The sequence below is a fragment of the Protopterus annectens genome, chromosome 9.part0 (assembly GCF_019279795.1).
Source record: "Protopterus annectens isolate FY-2018-M chromosome 9.part0, PAN1.0, whole genome shotgun sequence".
Classification (NCBI taxonomy): Eukaryota; Metazoa; Chordata; order Ceratodontiformes; family Protopteridae; genus Protopterus; species Protopterus annectens.
Genome location: NC_056743.1, coordinates 1,528,400,348 through 1,528,423,837, shown reverse-complemented (window position 1 = coordinate 1,528,423,837; position 23,490 = coordinate 1,528,400,348). Strand labels below are relative to the sequence as shown.

Sequence of the window (23,490 nt, the reverse complement as noted above, 5' to 3'; positions counted from 1 at the left end):
GGGCCAGGGTTGGGGTATATGTCCCCATCAAGTAATAGTCAAAGTCTTAGCTTAGAGATTAGTTTCATGAATTTGTCCATTATTTTATAGTAGTGTTTGTGTTTAGGGCTAATTTTATTGGCGTTCGTGTATAGGTAATATGAACATGATGTTAAGGATGGTCTAGTGCTACTAATGTGATAATAGTTGGTGTGTCCAGTTTCTGTGGAGCTAGTATGAGCCCTTGATGCATGGAATCCTAGGAGAGGTTGGGTTTCATATATGGTTTGGAGGTAAGGGGCTAATAGGATAGGCAATAGAATGGAGTACCACATATCTAAAGAGGTAGGGGCTGTGAGTATAGAAGTGTAATATTATTTAATAGTGTAGAATGAGTTCTTTTGTAGGGGAGGAAAGAGGGAGGGAATTGGGATCTAAAGAGTGTAATTGCAATGGTGGAAGAGGGATGTGATTGGTTAAGTTTGCAAGAAGGTGATAGGAGCAAAGGGGGGTGGGCGTGGTTTAGTGGCTATAAATGTAGATGTAGTGGGGGCGGGTGAGATTTGGGGGCAGGGAGGGGAGTGTAGTGAGCCCGAGCATAGCGAGGGTGAATGTAGCGGGGCTGAAACAAACTCAATCAGCTATAATACAGTTGGATAAGAGTATTAATTGAAATTCACGTATTTTCTGTAAAATATTTGGGTTTGTGCAATCCAAAAGGTTTAAGAGAGCTTTTGTGAGATTATCTGTTTATAATGTGATTTTCAGTGGCAGTATGCTGCAGCTTGAGCAAACATGGGGGATTATACTACTTATTCCAAATGTTGCTAGGCTGGAATGTAATTCCGTGAACAGGGTAGGGAGAAACCTAGTTCGGGAGGGAAGAACTAAAAGTACCTTAGACCCTAGACAGCAGCTTCCACAAATTACAGTATCATACTGTGTAAGCACCTTGTTTCTTTGTGTGTAGCTGCTTGGTGATTATGAGTTTCCAGCAGGGTATGGTAGTCTTTTCCTGACTCGGGAGCTTAGAGGGACATTATTGTGTTATTTCATCAAAACAAAAATCATTTGAGTAAAAAAAAGATAATATACTTCCTTCAACACCTATTGTACCCACAACTAAATAACTTCCATGGCTTTGTTTTGCCAAATACACTGCTTCAGGTTGCAAATTAATTTCCTGCATTTTACATGCTTTTGTGAAATTGATTTTACCACAGCTCTTAGAAAACTGATGCTGTGCAGGACATTTCATTTTATCACACTTTTACAAAACCACATGTGCCATCTGTATGTGATATGCTTTTTTACTTTTATTTTGATATTTTTATCTCTTTTTCTACAAAATACATTTCCTTTGCTTTCACAAGTAACTGTATATACTTTTAAGTCTCCAATCAACTGTTATCTGAGTTTAAGCATCTTCACTCATAGGTTCATAGGTTCATAGGTTCATAGGTTCATACTAGGCTATCTGCCCAAGGGCATTTATAAGCCTAGCCCATAGTTATGTGGCTTTCGCCACCCCTTTAGTTTGAATAAAAACTATGCCTATCATTTTGCTGTGCCTCTGTCAAGCAGTGACGCTGAAGTAATCCCTGGGGTATATCTGCAATCTCCCATCCATTGGTCAAGATTCCTCTTGAACAAGACCAGAGAGGTGCTCTGCCTCACATGTACTGCCAATTATCCCCTGTGGGATTCAAACCCTGTACCTTGTGTTTGTAAGGCAAACACCTTAACCATTAGGCCACCCTCCCAGTCATTTCGCATATATCGTGTTTTTTTAATGTTAAATATGCTTCTCATAGCAGTCTGCCTCTTGTGTCATCATTGTGTGTACCATGAACAATATTATCTCACATAAATGAGATGTAGAACACAAAACTCTGTTTTTAGCTCAGGTCGTCAGCTAAATAGCATAAGCATCAACTCTTTTCATAGAACCCTGTGCCTTGGGGAAGTACAAATAATTGAGATATGGCAAATCTTTTTTTTTTTTTTTTTCTCCTCTTTTCAGAACTTAGTACTATGTACATTAATCTCTTATTTCCACGTGACATGCATAAATGTGGTACACTGTGCCTTCTTTGTAATGCAACTATTCTGTTCACAGTTAGGAGCAAACAGAATTTCTAGATTTAAAATTTCTAGTTATCAGATAGACTGCCTTGCAGAAAGAGATTTCCTGGAGACTGAAGATACATGATTGGCAGTATTCATTGATGAGTGCTACATGTCTGCACAATGCTAATATTCATGGAGTTTGATGCATGAGACTCTTGGTAGCTACGCAGATGTGTATTTATCATCATCTAAGACTCTCCCACAACCTTTACATGGCTGTTACACACACATTAATGGTTGTATGTCTATGACTCCCAATTTGCATCTCAAAATTAATGAATGAAAGTGCCATACTTATTTTTGACTTTGGTTCTGGTCCTACTTAATATCGAGAATGCTTTTTCTAAAAATTAAGAGATGAGCATGAAGGAGTCTGATATCAGATTTTCATTGTTACTTTCCAGACTGTATAACAGTATACATGAAAGTAGACCACATCCATTTGCATCCTGCCAGTCTTTGCAGATCTAAAGTGTCAGTCTCTTAAAGAGACACAGTGCATTGCACTTCATACTTTTGTAGTCCATTCTCATTTTTTCCATTCCGCTGCAACAATCAACCCTTTTACAGAGTTTTACATCATTTGCAAAGAGGCTTCATCTACTATTTCATTTTAAAAGGTATTAAAATGACTGTGTGGGAAATTACCCTTTAAGCACCCTACAAATATCCTCCCTTTTTAGACTGCACCTCTGAATAGTATTTTGGGAAATGGGGGGGGGGTTGTACTAGTATACTTTTCAGACTTTATATAAATGGACAAAAATGTATTTGCTGAAATATCTGGAAACCAAAGTCCCTGAGATACAGTAGACTGTCATCATAGGTATATAAGTTACTCTGGGTGAGATTGAGCTACTGGTCATTCATTTTTAAACTAACTTTACTAAAATCTGTTATTGCTGAACAAAAGACAAATTTTGGTACACATAATAGGATGGGAATGGACAGAAAGAGGAAAACTCGTAAACTGTGGTCTTACTCTTCTCAGTGAATGCAGTATTAGTCCATATAACAATATTCTCCAAACTTTAATTTACAAGTTTCAGAACTTTACTAGTGCAGCACTGCTGACAACTGTTCTGTAGGACTGCTTTAGTAAATCAATTTAGTCGATTTACTGTTTTAGCAAATTTATTAAATTGTGAAGTAATCAGGTAGGTGAACTGATCCAAAGTAGACCATTTTCCATCATGGCTCAAAATGTTGGTCATCGCTTTTTGGTAGGCAACGACCTTCCTCAAGTTTCCTTTTAATCTACATTTTCTCCATACAGCTAGAAGGTACCCTAAACAGCCATTTGCTGCTTTTGACAAACCATGCATTTTCTATATTGCACTGAAGCTATATCTTGTAAGACACAATATTCATATGGCTAACCTAGTTTTCCACTGGTAGCACTGCTAGCCATAACAGTGTTCAATCACATTTTGAAATAAGGACTGTACAAAATATTTATAAGGGAAGGCGTATGCAACCCAAGAGCTGTGCTGTTTCTCATGAATGGATTGTAACCTGGATAACACCACACAAAAGTATAGTTCATGTTATTTATACTTCTCTATTGACATGTAAAATTTATTTTAATACCATTTAACACACTTAAGGAAGAAATGAGCAAAGCAACTAGCAGAAGGCATTTGGGTGCTTGCTGTGTTCCTTGGAGAAAATGTTCTGTATTGCCATTCCATGCAGCACTCCAGCAGAAAACATAGAAGAAAATGCTATTATTGTTTTTTTTTAAACACCTTTATTAAATTGTCACCTACAACACAGTTATGTATACATTCATATAAAAGAAAAAAAAAATGACATTTTTTTCATTTGCATGCATTATACATTACATATGCATTTTTGCTGTTAATAACAACTATCAAGTCCAAAATTACATTGTTTGTTTCTTTCGGCTTTTCCCGGTTAGGGGTCGCCACAGCGGAACTCCGGTCCGCTAATAATTGGCAGTTGATTTTTATGTGCTGGCTTGCTGCGCCTAACGCACAACCTTCAACGAAGGAAGGCCCATTTACGCATATCGCCACACAGACGATGCTCTAACTGAGAATCGAATGGGCAACTTCTAACTGTGAAGCGACAACGCTACCACAGCACCACCACCAGGGTACATCCATTTGTTCAATTCCTGCCTTCCCTTAATCCTTACTCATCCTGAACATTATTTTGCATGTATTATTCCCACAAATTCCATTTATTTCTATGTAATTTGCTCCTTCCCTTTTCTAAAGGTCCAGTTTCCAGTTCTTTTCTCTGTTTTACAATATTTAGTACAACAAATAATAAAAGAAAAAATCCACTCTGGAGCCGAAGTACTCCAACCCAAAACACAGTTTAATGAAAAGGTCCACAAGAAAATAAATCCACAGTCAGTCAAGCGCGTTCGTCAAATGACTTCATCAGAACAAAGCATCATAGTAACATTTTCTTATATAACCATAAATAATTAATTCAATTAAGCCTTATTTAACATTTAAAGTGGCAATATATCAAAATGTATATAAAAATGAGTATAGAAACATAACAATATAACAATTTAAAAGACTGTGCAAAAATGCGGGTAAAACACATTTTACACAAAAGTGTTTAAAAATATTTGTAAAATTGTTTGTAAAACTGTAAGTGGAGTAGCCCTAAATCTTAGTTCAGGCTTGATACTAATAAAATCATTAATACCTGGAGCCTCTGTGGCATTAAGCTTTAATTGCCACCTAGCTTCTGCTCTTAGTAATTTATTAGTCCAACCCCCCCCCCCTCTAAAATCCATACTAACCACCTCTAAAATGCCAAATTTAAAGGAGTGGGAAGGGTTTATGCTGATATGCTTATATAATGCATTTTTTTCATCTTTTTTGGAAATACTATAACAATGTTCATAAATCCTTCGCTTTAACCTCCTTTCTGTCTTCCCTATAGAAAAATAACCACAGTCTTTACATCTAGCCATATAGACAACACCTGTGGTTGTACATGACCCTGGGGAAAAGACCACTTCTATTTCATAGGTACCCAATTTTATGCTAGGGACTTCAATAATATGGTTACAATAATCACAGGCCCCACATCTAATTATCCCTTTCTTTTTGTTATTATTCTTTACAGGGTATCTATTCTCCAATATATATTTCAAATTGCTATTGACCCTATAAGTAAACAAGGGTTCGGCACCAATAACTGACCACAAATCTTTGTTACCCTTGAACATAGCCCAATTATTTTTAATAATGTTTTTAACAAAGCCTGAAGTTTCACCATATGTTACTACCATAGCCTGGGAAAAATGTTTCCCTTCTTGTTGATTTTTGTTTATAATTTCATCAGTTGCCCCTAATAGGGGTTTATATCTAAGATTCCATTCACAAGTGACCTGGTCCCTAATGCGGGTTAAAAAATCAAATGGATAACCCCTAGCTAGGAACATGTCCAAAACCTTTTGTGTTTCATCTACCACAAAGCTAAAGTTAGAACACATTCTAACCACCCTAGCCATATGGCCCTTCACAATATTTCTTTTCGTAAATAGGGGGTGGTTACTAGTGAATTCCAGGTAATCATTAGAAAAATTGGGCTTCCTAAAGAACCAAGATTGAAAACTTTTACTAATAGTGTCCTTATTTAAATTCACATCTAAAAAATTAATCTGTTTGTCGTTACTGGTGCCAGTAAATTTAAAATATTCACAGGATCCATTAATATATTCAAGAAATTTATCACATGACCCTCCATTTTTCCATAAAATAAATAGGTCATCTAAAAATCTTAAATAGAGATACCAATCATCTTTATAACAAGAATTGAAAATATAGTACTTTTCCCATTGATACATGACAAGTTTAGCAAATATGGGGGCACAACTTTTGCCCATTGCTACTCCTTTTAATTGTCTATAAAATTCAACTCCAAAGGTAAAAAAGTTGTTTTTCAGAACGATCTCCATCATTTCCAAAATAAAATTAATCATACTTCCACTTAAATTGGTTTTAGCTACTAGAACTTCTTGAAAAAATTCCAAACCAGTATCATGTGGAATGGATGTAAAAAGATCAACTACATCCACCGTCGAGAAACAAACCTCATTACTAAAAAAGTAATTTTTTACCTTTCTCAGGAAATCCCAGGAATCAATTAATATATGATCTATGGGGGCCATTGCTTTCCTGACCATCCGGTCAATAAAAATGCCAAGGGGATATGTGATACTGTTGTGTCCAGAAATTATAAGTCTATATGGGGGGGTCGATTACACTCTTGTGTGTTTTCGGTATACCAAAAGCTATAGGTATAGTAGGATGTTCAACATGAAGAAAAATGTATATTTCCTCATTAATGACCCCTTGGTAAAATGAATCCTCCAGTATAAGTTTTACTTTCCTATAGGAAAGATGGATTTTGTTTCTGGACACATATTCATACTTAGATGTATCACTGAGCATACAGGTAATTTTATTATTGTAGTCTTCTGAGTTTACAGTGACCATGCCCCCACCCTCGTCTGGTTTCATAAATCTTACATTACTTTCACTTCTTAGTTGGTTTAATAACCTTTTTTCTGAAAAGGAAAGATTATGAATCCTATGTTTATGAGTCTGTAATGACTGGTAAATTTCCCGGGAACAAACATGCTTAAAAGAGCTTACAATAGGGACTAATGGGGGTTGAAAGAACTTATCTTCCTAATTTCCAGGTTCCTATCTCCTTTCTCCACTTCCTTGTCTTTATTTAAAATTTTCAAATTTAATTTCCTTACAAAAATCTTAAATTCTGTTAAAGTTTTGCTAACATCTTCCTTAATTGAAGGGACAAATTTCATCCCCTTCATTAACAGGTGAAATAAATCCTTACAAACTTGTAGGCCTATGTAGTTGTAAATTTTAAAACCCTTATATGAATAAACAATACCATCCTTACTTATAACAATTTCCTCATTAATAGGGTCCTTCTCATTCCTATGGTTTAATCGTAACTGTTCTTTCTCCTGTAGGATTGGTTCCTGAATTTTGGTCTTGTCCCCCCTTCCCTCCTGGGGCCTAAAAAATCATTGTCCGATCTGGGGTGGTTTCTATTAAAAATCCTTTCAGACCTCCTAAAGGGTGGGAAGTCAGAATCATAAGTTTTATCATTGTTATTTGTTCTATTGGTGATGGCATTTGGGTAAGAATTCTGAATTTGACTATGTGTGTTAACCTTGCCAGAGTCAGCATCTAAATAAGCCTTAGGAAAAGGGTAGGCTAAACCATTCATACTCATCCCTTGATAATTTCTTTTTCTTTCTATTGATGTTATTATTTACCTCATTTTCCACCTTATCAAAAATAACACTGTATCTAAACGAATGCTGATTAAAGTTAACATCATCAAGAATAACATCATTAACTTCATCAATTTCCTTTAATAAATCATTGATTCTCTTATTGTTGACCTTTAAAATAAACTCCATCAGTTCGATACCATGCCTATTGAACATCCGGAGAAGGTTGTCACATTCAACTTGGCCTTTTTTGATTCCGATAAGAAATTTAAATACACGAAGTCCCTTAGGGACCCGTCCTCTGGAGATACACTCCTTCAAATATGAGTTATCACACTGTAAAGCTCTTACTTTGTGCATTTTCAATTCTAAAGTTAACAGCCTAGAATCAATACAATTAGTTTCATTATAATTGTTATCACCAAATATGCCATAGTCCCATTTAGTCCAATCCTTCAAACGATCGTAAATAGAGTTAGGTCCGTGTGTTACGGACCTGTTTACAGTAGTTTCCAGATTAACCGGGGACCTCAAAACGCTATCCTAGTTGCGTGATGCTGTTTGAATTGTACCACGAGAAACCGGAAGTGTTGAATCTCTCAGGTTCCCCACAGGACGTCCGTTCCTCGCATTCGCGGAAACAAGGGGATTCTGAATTTTGAATACGGCTTCCTGTAATTCGGAAACCTTATTAGTAAGGTTGAGAATCAACTGAAATAAATTGTCTTTGTTCCCATCAATTTGCTGTCCACACGGGAAAGGTAAAGAATCCAGTTCCTCCTCAAACACAGGGGACAACCCATTCTCATCCATATTTGTTGTAATGGGTCAAGTAGGCTACCAAAGCACCCGAAAAACAACAAGTAACCACAAACGGATGCTAGAGTGGAAAAGGCACAACAAATAATAAATGAAAAAATCCACTCTGGAGCCGAAGTACTCCAACCCAAAACACAGTTTAATGAAAAGGTCCACAAGAAAATAAATCCACAGTCAGTCAAGCGCGTTCGTCAAATGACTTCATCAGAACAAAGCATCATAGTAACATTTTCTTATATAACCATAAATAATTAATTCAATTAAGCCTTATTTAACATTTAAAGTGGCAATATATCAAAATGTATATAAAAAATGAGTATAGAAACATAACAATATAACAATTTAAAAGACTGTGCAAAAATGCGGGCAAAACACATTCTATACAAAAGTGTTTAAAAATATTTGTAAAATTGTTTGTAAAACTGTAAGTGGAGTAGCCCTAAATCTTAGTTCAGGCTTGATACTAATAAAATCATTAATACCTGGAGCCTGTGTGGCATTAAGCTTTAATTGCCACCTAGCTTCTGCTCTTAGTAATTTATTAGTCCAACCCCCCCCCCTCTAAAATCCATACTAACCACCTCTAAAATGCCATATTTAAAGGAGTGGGAAGGGTTTATGCTGATATGCTTATATAATGCATTTTTTTCATCTTTTTTGGAAATACTATAACAATGTTCATAAATCCTTCGCTTTAACCTCCTTTCTGTCTTCCCTATAGAAAAATAACCACAGTCTTTACATCTAACCATATAGACAACACATGTGGTTGTACATGACCCTGGGGAAAAGACCACTTCTATTTCATAGGTACCCAATTTTATGCTAGGGACTTCAATAATATGGTTACAATAATCACAGGCCCCACATCTAATTATCCCTTTCTTTTTGTTATTATTCTTTACAGGTTGTCTATTCTCCAATATATATTTCAAATTGCTATTGACCCTATAAGTAAACAAGGGTTCGGCACCAATAACTGACCACAAATCTTTGTTACCCTTGAACATAGCCCAATTATTTTTAATAATGTTTTTAACAAAGCCTGAAGTTTCACCATATGTTAATACCATAGCCTGGGAAAAATGTTTCCCTTCTTGTTGATTTTTGTTTATAATTTCATCAGTTGCCCCGAATAGGGGTTTATATCTAAGATTCCATTCACAAGTGACCTGGTCCCTAATACGGGTTAAAAAATCAAATGGATAACCCCTAGCTAGGAACATGTCCAAAACCTTTTGTGTTTCATCTACCACAAAGCTAAAGTTAGAACACATTCTAACCACCCTAGTCATCTGGCCCTTCACAATATTTCTTTTTGTAAATAGGGGGTGGTTACTAGTGAATTCCAGGTAATCATTAGAAAAATTGGGCTTCCTAAAGACCCAAGATTGAAAACGTTTACTAATAGTGTCCTTATTTAAATTCACATCTAAAAAATTAATCTGTTTGTCATTACTGGTGCCAGTAAATTTAAAATATTCACAGGATCCATTAATATATTCAAGAAATTTATCACATGACCCTCCATTTTTCCATAAAATAAATAGGTCATCTAAAAATCTTAAATAGAGATACCAATCATCTTTATAACAAGAATTGAAAATATAGTACTTTTCCCATTGATACATGACAAGTTTAGCAAATATGGGGGCACAACTTTTGCCCATTGCTACTCCTTTTAATTGTCTATAAAATTCAACTCCAAAGGTAAAAAAGTTGTTTTTCAGAATGATCTCCATCATTTCCAAAATAAAATTAATCATACTTCCACTTAAATTGGTTTTAGCTACTAGAACTTCTTGAAAAAATTCCAAACCAGTATCATGTGGAATGGATGTAAAAAGATCAACTACATCCACCATCGAGAAACAAACCTCATTACTAAAAAAATAATTTTTTACCTTTCTCAGGAAATCCCAGGAATCAATTAATATATGATCTATGGGGGCCATTGCTTTCCTGACCATGCGGTCAATAAAAATGCCAAGGGGATATGTGATACTGTTGTGTCCAGAAATGATAAGTCTGTATGGGGGGGTCGATTACACTCTTGTGTGTTTTCGGTATACCAAAAGCTATAGGTATAGTAGGATGTTCAACATGAAGAAAAATGTATATTTCTTCATTAATGACCTCTTGGTAAAATGAATCCTCCAGTATAAGTTTTACTTTCCTATAGGAAAGATGGATTTTGTTTCTGGACACATATTCATACTTAGATGTATCACTGAGCATACAGGTAATTTTATTATTGTAGTCTTCTGAGTTTACAGTGACCATGCCCCCACCCTTGTCTGGTTTCATAAATCTTACATTACTTTCACTTCTTAGTTGGTTTAATAACCTTTTTTCTGAAAAGGAAAGATTATGAATCCTATGTTTATGAGTCTGTAATGACTGGTAAATTTCCCGGGAACAAACATGCTTAAAAGAGCTTACAATAGGGACTAATGGGGGTTGAAAGAACTTATCTTCCTAATTTCCAGGTTCCTATCTCCTTTCTCCACTTCCTTGTCTTTATTTAAAATTTTCAAATTTAATTTCCTTACAAAAATCTTAAATTCTGTTAAAGTTTTGCTAACATCTTCCTTAATTGAAGGGACAAATTTCATCCCCTTCATTAACAGGTGAAATAAATCCTTACAAACTTGTAGGCCTATGTAGTTGTAAATTTTAAAACCCTTATATGAATAAAGAATACCATCCTTACTTATAACAATTTCCTCATTAATAGGGTCCTTCTCATTCCTATGGTTTAATCGTAACTGTTCTTTCTCCTGTAGGATTGGTTCCTGAATTTTGGTCTTGTCTCCCCTTCCCTCCTGGGGCCTAAAAAATCATTGTCCGATCTGGGGTGGTTTCTATTAAAAATCCTTTCAGACCTCCTAAAGGGTGGAAAGTCAGAATAGCATTTGGGTAAGAATTCTGAATTTGACTATGTGTGTTAACCTTGCCAGAGTCAGCATCTAAATAAGCCTTAGGAAAAGGGTAGGCTAAACCATTCATACTCATCCCTTGATAATTTCTTTTTCTTTCTATTGATGTTATTATTTACCTCATTTTCCACCTTATCAAAAATAACACTGTATCTAAACGAATGCTGATTAAAGTTAACATCAAGAATAACATTATTAACTTCATCAATTTCCTTTAATAAATCATTGATTCTCTTATTGTTGACCTTTAAAATAAACTCCATCAGTTCGATACCATGCCTATCGAACATCCGGAGAAGGTTGTCACATTCAACTTGCCCTTTTTTGATTCCGATAAGAAATTTAAATACAAGAAGTCCCTTAGGGACCCGTCCTCTGGAGATACACTCCTTCAAATATGAGTTATCACACTGTAAAGCTCTTACTTTGTGCATTTTCAATTCTAAAGTTAACAGCCTAGAATCAATACAATTAGTTTCATTATAATTGTTATCACCAAATATGCCATAGTCCCATTTAGTCCAATCCTTCAAACGATCGTAAATAGAGTTAGGTCCGTGTGTTACGGACCTGTTTACAGTAGTTTCCAGATTAACCGGGGACCTCAAAACGCTATCCTAGTTACGTGATGCTGTTTGAATTGTACCATGAGAAACCGGAAGTGTTGAATCTCTCAGGTTCCCCACAGGACTTCCGTTCCTCGCATTCGCGGAAACAAAGGGATTCTGAATTTTGAATACGGCTTCCTGTAATTCGGAAACCTTATTAGTAAGGTTGAGAATCAACTGAAATAAATTGTCTTTGTTCCCGTCAATTTGCTGTCCACACGGGAAAGGTAAAGAATCCAGTTCCTCCTCAAACACAGGGGACAACCCATTCTCATCCATATTTGTTGTAATGGGTCAAGTAGGCTACCAAAGCACCCGAAAAACAACAAGTAACCACAAACGGATGCTAGAGTGGAAAAGGCACAACAAATAATAAATGAAAAAATCCACTCTGGAGCCGAAGTACACCAACCCAAAACACAGTTTAATGAAAAGGTCCACAAGAAAATAAATCCACAGTCAGTCAAGCGCTTTCGTCAAATGACTTCATCAGAACAAAGCATTATAGTAACATTTTCTTATATAACCATAAATAATTAATTCAATTAAGCCTTATTTAACATTTAAAGTGGCAATATATCAAAATGTATATAAAAAAATACGATTAAACCATAGGAATGAGAAGGACCCTATTAATGAGGAAATTGTTATAAGTAAGGTTGGTATTGTTTATTCATATAAGGTTTTAAAATGTACAACTACATAGGCCTACAAGTTTGTAAGGATTTATTTCACCTGTTAATGAAGGGAATTAAATTTGTCCCTTCAGTTAAGGAAGATGTTAGCAAAACTTTAGCAGTATTTAAGATTTTTGTAAGGAAATTAAATTTGAAAATTTTAAATAAAGACAAGGAAGTGGAGAAAGGAGATAGGAACCTGGAAATTAGGAAGAGAAGTTGTTACAACCCCCCATTAGTCCCTATTTTAAGCTCTTTTGAGCATGTTTGTTCCCAGGAAATTTACCAGTCATTACAGACTCATAAACATAGGATTCATAATATTTCCTTTGCAGAAAAAAGGTTATTAAACCAACTAAGAAGTGAAAGTAATGTAAGATTTATGAAACCAGACAAGGGTGGGGGCATGGTCATTGTAAACACAGAAGACTACAATAATAAAATTACCTGTATGCTCAGTGATACATCTAAGTATGGATATGTGTCCAGAAACGAAATTCATCTTTCCTATAGGAAAGTAAAACTTATACTGGAGGATTCATTATACAAAGGGGTCATTAATGAAGAAATATACATTTTTATTCATGTTGAACATCCTACTATACCTATAGCTTTTGGTATACCGAAAACACACAAGAGTGTAATCGACCCCCCATATAGATTTATCATTTCTGGACACAACAGTGTCACATATCCCCTTGGTATTTTTATTGACCGGATGGTCAGGATAGCAATGGCCCCCATAGATCATATATTAATTGATTCCTGGGATTTCCTGAGAAAGGTAAAAAATGACTTTTTTAGTAATGAGGTTTGTTTCTCGATGGTGGATGTAGTTGATCTTTTTACATCCATTCCACATGATATTGGTTTGGAATTTTTTCAAGAAGTTCTAGTAGCTAAAACCAATTTAAGTGGAAGTATGATTAATTTTATTTTGGAAATGATGGAGATCGTTCTGAAAAACAACTTTTTTACCTTTGGAGGGGAATTTTCTAGACAAGTAAAAGGAGTAGCAATGGGCAATAGTTGTGCCCCCATATTTGCTAACCTTGTCATGTATCAATGGGAAAAGTACTATATTTTCAATTCTTGTTATAAAGATGATTGGTATCTCTATTTAAAATTTTTAGATGACCTATTTATTTTATGGAAAAATGGAGGGCCATGTGATAAATTTCTTGAATATATTAATGGATCCTGTGAATATTTTAAATTTACTGGCACCAGTAACGACAAACAGATTAATTTTTTAGATGTGAATTTAACTAAGGACACTATTACTAAAGGTTTTCAATCTCGGGTCTTTAGGAAGCCCACTTTTTCTAATGATTACCTGGAATTCACTAGTAACCACCCCCTATTTACGAAAAGAAATATTGTGAAGGGCCAGATGGTTAGCATGGTTAGAATGTGTTCTAACTTTTGCTTTGTGGTAGATGAAACACAAAAGGTTTTTGACATGTTCCTAGCTAGGGGTTATCCATTTGATTTTTTAACCCATATTAGGGACTAGGTCACTTGTGAATGGAATCTTAGATATAAACCCCTATTAGGGGCAACTGATGAAATTATAAACAAAAATCAACAAGAAGGGAAAACTTTTTCCCAGGCTATGGTATTAACATATGGTGAAACATCAGGCTTTGTTAAAAACATTATTAAAACTAATTGGGCTATGTTCAAGGGTAACAAAAATTTGTGGTCAGTTATTGGTGCTGAACCCTTGTTTACTTATAGGGTCAATAGCAATTTGAAATATGTATTGGAGAATAGACACCCTGTAAAGAATAATAACAAAAAGAAAGGGACAATTAGATGTGGGGCCTGTGATTATTGTAACCATATTATTGAAGTCCCTAGCATAAAATTGGGTACCTATGAAATAGAACTGGTCTTTTCCCCAGGGTCGTGTACAACCACAGGTGTTGTCTATATGGCTAGATGTAAAGACTGCATTTATTTTTATATAGGGAAGACAGAAAGGAGGTTAAATCGAAGGATTTATGAACATTGTTATAGTATTTCCAAAAAAAGATGAAAAAAATGCATTATATAAGCATATCAGCATAAACCCTTCCCACTCCTTTAAATTTGGCATTTTAGAGGTGGTTAGTGTGGATTTTAGAGGGGGGATTGGACTAATAAATTACTAAGAGCAGAAGCTAGGTGGCAATTAAAGCTTAATGCCACAGAGGCTCCAGGTATTAATGATTTTATTAGTATCAAGCCTGAACTAAGGTTTAGGGCTACAAAATTATGAAACAGTGTTCTTATACTTTTTTTCCTTCTCCACTTACAGTTTTACAAACAGTTTTACAAATATTTTTAAACACTTTTGTGTAGAATGTGTTTTACCTGCATTTTTGCACAGTCTTTTAAATTGTTATATTATTATGTTTCTATACTCATTTTTTTTATATACATTTTGATATGTTGCCACTTTAAATGTTAAATAAGGCTTAATTGAATTAATTACTTATGGTTATATAAGAAAATGTTACTATGATGCTTTGTTCTGATGAAGTCATTTGACGAAAGCGCTTGACTGACTGTGGATTTATTTTCTTGTAGACCTTTTCATTAAACTGTGTTTTGGGTTGGAGTACTTCGACTCCAGAGTGGATTTTTTCAATATTTAGTACAATATACAGTTGGTTTAGATTTTGATTTACATTTTCTAGTAATTGCTTTCTTATCAGCCAGTAGAACTAAATGTATTAATTATTATGCCTAGGCAATTCAGACCCTAAGTCCTAGCCCAAAACAATCATTTCCATAATTACAGCCATTTGCTACACCATTATTTCTGAAAGAGTATTCTATTGGGAATTTGTAAAATCTGCTAGCTCATTAAACTCCCAAAACGTATATTCTGAGTTATCTCTTTCTTCCCTGTCACACTTCCAACATTTGCTATCTACCTGAGGAAAAATTCTTTGAAATCTGCTTGGGGTATAAAAATACCTACACAAACACTTCCATGCAAAAATCCTAAACTTTCTAGACTTTGCTGCATACTTGGGAGGCATACATATGTCCTCCCATTCTTCACTTGCAAATTACTTTACCAGTCTCTCTTCCCAATATTTTCTAACCTCCTCTCTTTGATTCTTATAGTTATCATGCAATATGTTGTATGCCCTACTAATTATGCCCTTTACAACGGCAGCTTCTCTTCTAGATTCAACTAAAAATTCTCCCAGAGCAGGTTTATCACTTAGGAAGCCCCTATCTGTTTTGCCTTGTTTATCATAGGATCAGATCATAGGATCATAGGAGGTTACTAAGCTACTGACCTGGAGGTCATTTCAAGCCTAGCCATTTCATCCCAATGTAATACCATGCATACTCTAAGTCAATACCCAGGATTGTATTTAGCACTGACTGCCCATGTCCAGGAGGGTTGTACTCCAATATCAATCCTTGGTAGATAAGACAGTCTCTAACCTACAATCCAAACTTCTTCTTGGTCTCATCCCATTCTGTTACCTTTCCCTTTCTAGGTATTTGCTCCCAATATCTTTGTTCCTTTGCCATTTTTCTACAGTAAATTTCAGCCCCCTCTTGCCTATTTTATGTACCCTACTTGCATTAATTATAACCTTCTGGTTGTGTAGCTTATATAATCTTTAACTGTGCAGCTCTGAAATATCCCTACAAAATCAGGAAATCCTAAACCACGTTGTTCTACTGGAAGGATCAACTTATCCCACTCAACTCTTGCCCTCTTCCCTTTCCAGATAAATTCCTTAAACTATATTAATTATTGTCCTCAACTTATCCTCAGGTTGATAAAAATACTCCTGACTTGTTTATAAAACTACTGCTTATATCCTACTTCCCATATCTCTAAACAAGTTTCCAGTTTTTCAATTTTTGTATTATCCTTTGTTTAGTTAGCTGCCATAACAAAAGCCTTTTTTAATCCATACAGCTAAATACTTTATCTTATCATGTCCTCATAAATATAGGTATTGCTTTACCAATTCATGTGTGGGAATATAATTTACGGCTATAGCCTTTGTTTTATCTTCATTAATTTTAAATCCAAAAAAGTTGTTATCATTGAACAAAAAGAAATACAGGTACAAATAGTACCTTGCAAATGTCAAGAGTTTGGAGAGATGCCCCTAATTTGTTCTCAGACTTTTGCAGCATCTCTCCTAAAATGGAAAGTCATTATGAGAAGTTCTGAGTTAATAATGCCAACATTTAAAACTGTCCTTAGTTTGAGGTCTTTTCTGTAATTACCTTTTGCTTTGTCTGTAACTGTGAAGGTAAAGGTTGCTGAGGCCAGTACCTCTGTGCCTTACGTGTGATTATCTCACTGACCTCCAAGGATAATGAAGTGTGGGTTAAGGTACAAATAAACACCATATTAACAGCACATATGGAAGTTGGCAGGGCTGATAGAAGGGATCATACTGATGAAGAATACAATACCAGTTAATGGTAGGGTCATTCTGAAAACTACCCTGAAATATTAGTGCAAAATGTGGATTTGCATTTTAAAATATTATTTGCAGCCTGAAGTTTTTCTCAGAATGATGCTGCAGAGGTAAAGAATGCAGTTTGTCTGCAAATGATTGCACTTACGTTTCTGTAAATGCACCTGTCCTTCTCAGATTTAAATTTTAAATCAAATGCATAAATTCAGGTAATGCAACACATTGCTTTGAGCTATAGTAGTCGCTCTGTAGCCATAGTGTTTATATTTCATAATTTATTAAATTATAATACTTCACGAAAAGGAATTGTGCTGTTTTGTTAACAGAATGTAATAAATATAAGACACTAAAAGCTCATAGTCAAACATCAAGTCACTATCTAGCACCTGTATTATTTGCCAACATTAATTGATCCTTATGTACTACAGTGTTAGAAGCAGCAGAAAAAGGCAGCAAAGCATGCAGTTCATCTTATTGTAGTCTTACTAAAAGAACTGATACATCTTTCACAACACAGTTTCAGTACATTGCAGTAAATAAAGTTTATTTTGCAGTGCAGGCTGCTTATTGTCATGACAGCATCCATTTTCTGTAAGGTTCAGCTTCATATCACTGAACTCCACAAATATGCACATTTGTAGTGATGTCTAAAACATTTGTGAAGGCATTATGGGAAATCAGGAAGAAATGGGACTTGGGTGGGAAGACATTTTCAGTTATACAAAAAGTACTGCTCTAAGTACTGTCAAATACTTAAAGGCAATGAAGCTTACCTTTAATTCTTATTCAGTAATGAATACTTTGTTACTTTTCACAGGGCATTAAGGATTTGATGAATGGGTGAGTAATTTATTATTTAACTGCTTTTATACAATTTCACTTCTGTCATTCTGTAGACTGGCAGGAGTGTTACTAACTCACCTGTCTTCTCCTCATCAGGTCTGCTATAAAGTTGCACACTGATTCAGCAATGCCTGCAGGTCTCGATAGAAGCATCTTCCTGGGTCCATTGCAATACCAAGTATGGAAGAAGATGAAAGATTTCATCACTCCAGGTATTTTCCTAGAAAGACAAGATGTAGGCTTTAAAGTACAGTTTATACCAAACAACTAGAATAAAAATAAATCTTCTGTTTGATTAAATGTTTGCAGTGCAAATCTCTGGTTTGGGGCTACTTTTACGAAGCTCCAAGAAAATGTGATTTGAATCTCCTATTTAGTAGCTTGATAATATCTGTGTGTCTCAGACATGTATTGTATGTCTCTGTGCATCCAAGTCACAAACTTACACAACACAACACACACAGAGAGCATCCAGACTCCAAGAGGGTTTAACTTGTCCTAACATAACTCCATTTGTTAAATTGTCTATAATTTCATTTCAATACTAAATGCAGTCTCTTCCTAAGAGTACAGAACTGCATGTACTGGTTACCAGCCCTGCACAAAAATGAATAAACATGACTTGATATCCAAAAGCAGGTGCGACAAGTTAGCCCTTCAATTATATCTGCATAGCAACTTCTGTGATACAGAGGTCAGTGAGATAAAAGACATGAAATTATTAATGGCATTGGTTTTACAGATTTGGCTTTCTTGATTGACTTAATGGAAGGCTCACTAGTGCTCCCACCTGAGTGTACTGACAAGTAATATTTTGAATGTAAAATTATCAGATCTTTGCCATGCTGCTGTAATTATGAAAGTAAAAAAGTATAAATTTGGGCAAAAATGACTTATGAAGTGAATAACTATTGTGCTTAAATATTTCTGGCATGACCAGAAGATCAACAACACCCAGAAACAGTAAGAAGAAATTAAGAAAATTAAGAACAAATTGTATCTGTAAGGCAGCCCTGTACCCCTGCTTGCTTGACATGAGACACAAATTTGCTCTTCACAGGAAAAAGAGCCTCTACTTGGCAACATCTAGAAGGAAATGGAATAACACAATTTTGCAATTTAATGTTACAGTGACCCTCCAAAGGAGATTTTTTTACTGTTTCATTGCAGCGCTGTCCTTTGGTGGAAGCTGGGGGGGGGGGTATAAATAAAAGTAACTGCCTCGTTAATGGCATCAGTGAATGACTGAGACCTGACTGTGCATACAAATATGAAGATATAAGGATTTGATCTCACTCCTGTGATATTTGCCCGATGTGAAAAGCAGGGAATTAAAACAAAAAAAATCATGTGGCTCCCGCAGTCAAGTTCTGGAGACCCAAATCCTTCCATACTGAAAGCTCCAACAAGAATACAAGACTGCCTGTAGGAGACAAGTAGAAACTTCTAGAAGCCTGAAGTAGCGAAGAAAAGAATGTGCATGGGACATTTCGTACCAGGCAGAGTGGAGTGGCCAAAGTAAAAATGTCGATTAAAATGAGAATTCTAATGAAAATCTAAATAGAATGAAAGAAAAACATTTCCTTTTCTTTCTTATTCCCTATCCCTTCTGGCACTTTAGGTTGGTCAACCAAGAAACACAGTCTGAATGTTCTTATGCCAGACTTTAGGCAAGCAACTAATATTATTGCTTCACCATCAGCAAGTCCCTTTTCAAGCTGTTAACATTTATTTATTTATTTTACATTTGTTGACCGGGATACTCCGACTGTATACATGTCCATTTTCAGCGGAGGCCTGGAGAGAAAAGCTCCAAGGTAGAACATACAGTCTTCTTCTTCTTCTTCTTTCGGCTTTTTCCCGGTTAGGGGTCGCCACAGCGGATCACCTTGTCCGCACATTGAATGGCAGTGGAGTTTTATGGTGTCGAGTTGCCAGCCCGGCGCCCAACCTTCCACAGAAGGCACACTCACACGCACACCTAGGGCCAATTTAGAGTGTCCAATCCACCTGCAGCATGTCTTTGGGATGTGGGAGGAAACCGGAGCACCCGGAGGAAACCCACGCGACCACAGGGAGGACATGCAGACTCCGCACAGAAGGCACCCCAGCCGAGGATCGAACCGGAGAACCTCTTGCTGTGAGGCAGCAATGCTAACCACTGCACCACCGTGGCCGCCCCAAGGTAGAACATACAGTAAAAATCACAAAATGATTACAAGTTACACACAGTTTACAGGCTCCAGTTGAGCAAGCAGGTACTATAATCATACATTTTTAAGACAGTGTTAAAAATTGACTAGCCAATGTAGCAGGATTACAGACTATAGAGGAGGATCGAGTCGAGATTTGAACAAGGACATATCCAGTGAGTTTTAAAGTCTAGCTTGAGGCTTTTTTGAACTGAGTAAGAGAGGGTTCAAGAGTAAGATCAGCAGGAAGAGAGTTCCAAGTTTTACCAACAAAGTTAGCAAACAGAGAGTCCCCAGCAGAGTTGTCGATTTTGGATGTTTGAACCAGTAGTTTATTAGAAGAGCGAAGTGACCTCAGGTTGCTATAAGGGTTGATGATATTTTTAAGTACATGCGTATTGTCAGGGTGGTTGAGAACTTTATGGGCAATTATAAGCTGGTTGTACTGAAGTAGGCTAGGCCATTCTAGCCACCCCAGATGATTTAGGTTGTGACAGTGGTGGGTCCTATCAGTTGTGCCTGTTGCAAATCTAGCAATATGGCTAGAACAGCTGGAGAGTTTGCTAAGAGTGGATCTGTTCAAATTAGTGAGTAGAGGGGAGGCATAGAGAAGAGTGGAGAGTAGATGGGAATGAGCAATAGCAGTCCTAGCAAATGGAGTAAGGAAAGGTTTGATCTTATAGAGGGAGCCAAGTTTTTTGTTAATGGTTTTGATAGTTTGATTGACATGGATATCAGATTTGAGGGTGTTGTCTATTGTGATGCCTAAGAGTTTGGTTTGCACATCTGGGGAGATAATGGTACCATTATTGGATTTTATGGTAAAGGGTAGTGAGGAAGACTTACAAGTGGGGGAGAAAAGAAGCAACTTTGGTTTGTTAGGGTTTAATATCAGATGACAGTTAGAGAGCCAGTTTTCAACTATATTGAAAGTATTCTGGGTTAATGTCATTAGATCTGTCGAGGAGGTGGCTGAATAAATCAAGGTGGAGTTATCCGCATATTGGATACAGGTAGCATTTGGGATGACAGTGGGAAGGTCATTAATAAAGAGAGAGAAAAGAAGGGGTCCTAGTATGGACCCCTGCGGGACACCTAGGGTGACGGGTAGACAGGTTGATAGTTTGTCCTGCCATAGGATGGCTTGTTATCTACCACACAGGTAAGATTGGAACCAGTGAAGAGTATGGCTATTTAGTGAAAATGTCTTAAGGGTGTGCATGAGTATTTGGTGGTTGACCATTTCGAAGGCCTTGGAGAGATCTAATAAGAGAGCTGAGGAAAGCTTGCTATTATTTCGGTTATGGTTTATGGTGTTAGAAAAGGATAAGAGGGCTGAGGTGGTACTGTGGTGTGGCCTAAAACCATGCTGAGAGTTAGCCAACAGCTTATTCTGGGTAAGATAATGCATAAGTTGTTTATGGACACACTTCTCCATAAGTTTAGCCAATGGTGACAAAATAGCTATGGGTCTAAAGTTTGACAGTTCGAAGGAGTTGCCTCCTTTATGGAGTGGCATTGCATGAGATATTTTCCAAATGGAGGGGACGGTGGCTTCAGATAAGTTTCTGTTGATTATGATGGAGATGGGGTATGCTATGGCATCTGCTGCTTTTTGCAGATACTCTGGTGGGAGGAGATCAGCTGCTAGAGTAGTTGATTTTAATTTCTTAATTAGAGATCTGATAAGTGATGTAGAAACAGGCTGAAAGCTAAAGGAGAGCGAGGTATTGGTTGTGGCAGAATTTGGGTTGGAGCAGCTGGGTTCCAGTTGGCTGGCTAGGGATTGGATAGTCTCTGTGAAGAAACTATTGAAGGTATTTGCAGTATCCTATGGGGATTTATGGTTAGAAGCTGACGGGGTAGGAGTGGAGGACTGTCCTGGGTAAAGAAGTTTGTTTATTCCTGCCCAAAACATTTGAGGTTTGTTGTGATGTTTTTGTTCAAGATGGTAGTAGAAGCTTTTTTTTGTCTAGTATAATAGATTTTTTGTGTGATTCCTTAGCTGTCAGTATTGGACGTGATCTAGTGGGTCTTTTGTGGCACACCATTTGTCCCATGCCTTATTTCTAGGTATGATTTTAGATTTGGTCTCTTTTGAGAACCATGGGGCAGTTTTTGTTTTGGTTCTAATGGAGCGAGCAGAAGCGTGAAAATCAAGAATAGTAAGGAATATGGAAGTAAAGTAGGGTCTATATTAGATAGTCGAAGTTCCATAACTCCGAACACCTAATGGTCGAACCATTATGTTCGAAGTTAGAGAACTTTGAGTATGAAATAAAAATAACTACACAGTGGACTAAACAGTAACTTGTAAGCAGAGGGGCAAGCCCCCCCTGCACTCCCACACCCCCGCTACTTAAATATACCAAGTCCGAGATCACACCACATTGAAGTGAATGGAAACCTCCACTTACAGAGATTTCCATTCAAACACTCAAACTTTTACATATTTGAATGTATGGTCCCGACCATATGCGGTTCGAACTTGTAAAAGTTAGACTACGTGATAGAAACCCATTAAAGTATACTGCTGCATTGTCCAGTGAAAGGTGCTTTAGGACTGACCAATTGCAACCTTTAAGTTCATTCTGAAAATTGGTGGAAGTTCTTATTATTTCTGATGGTTTTAAAGGTGGTCTGGTGGGGGTTGTCCACCTTGTGCTTGATAATGTACATAAGTAAGTGGTCACTTAGGTCATCTGGGAGGGTCCCTGACTTGTACATATAGGGGTGACTGTTGATAATTATCCAGTCTAGGACACTATCTTTGTTATTGGGTTTGCCTATCCTGGTGGGGAGGATATGAGCTGCATAAAATCATGTGTAGTTTGACATGAGTTGTAGGAGATTCCGAGGAGCATTCCAATCAATGTTAAAATCTCCAAGCACCATAGTTTCTTGGGAGTAGGTGCTGGATAACCAATGGAGGATGTCCTTTAGGGTGTTTGTATTATTACCTGGGGGAATGTAAACACAATGTTTATGCATTTGTTATTGTTAATCTGTAGTTTGGTAATAACAATTTCTGCATTATTAAACTGGGGTGGTTGTAAGGAGACCATAGTAACATCTAGCATATTTTTATACAGTACAGCTACCGCACCACACTTCCTAGTAGTACGATCTAATCTAAGCATGTTGTACCCTGGTGGTATTACCTCATTGTATTTAGTTAAGGGCTTTTGCCAGGTCTCCAAAGACATAATACATTGAGGGAGTAAACTGCTAAGAGGGCATGCAGATTATGGACCTTATTGTTTATGCTTCTGATATTTAGTTGGCAGGTCAGGAGAGAATTAGGGGGCCTATTAGCCAGTGTTATGTTTTATGTTAGAAGGAATATTAGTTTGGGAAGTGGAATCAGCAGGTGGGGATGGGCAAGGGTTTGGGTGGATGCCTCCATCCATTGTCAGGCTGCAATGTAAGCTAACAATGAGTTTCATAATTTTGTTTATAATTTTTTGGTAATGTTTAGTTTTTGGGGCTGATATACCTTAGTCTAATCGGGTGGTAGTTTTTACTAATGGTGGGGTCAGGTATGTGGGGAATTATGAAGTGGTCAGTATTGTTTGATATTGATGTAGTGTTA

The 23,490-nt window shown here is 36.5% G+C and overlaps 1 protein-coding gene across 1 annotated transcript in view; it reads left to right on the top strand.

The window, feature by feature from the left end:
• The window catches only part of LOC122812161 (zinc-binding protein A33-like), a 209,813-nt gene that overhangs the window by 131,266 nt on the left and 55,057 nt on the right, over positions 1 to 23,490 (top strand). Inside the window, exons 4-5 of the mRNA XM_044084482.1 lie at positions 17,681 to 17,703; positions 17,803 to 17,918. Of these exons, the coding sequence (XP_043940417.1) occupies positions 17,681 to 17,703; positions 17,803 to 17,918 (139 nt within the window). The remainder of the gene's footprint in view (positions 1 to 17,680; positions 17,704 to 17,802; positions 17,919 to 23,490) is intronic.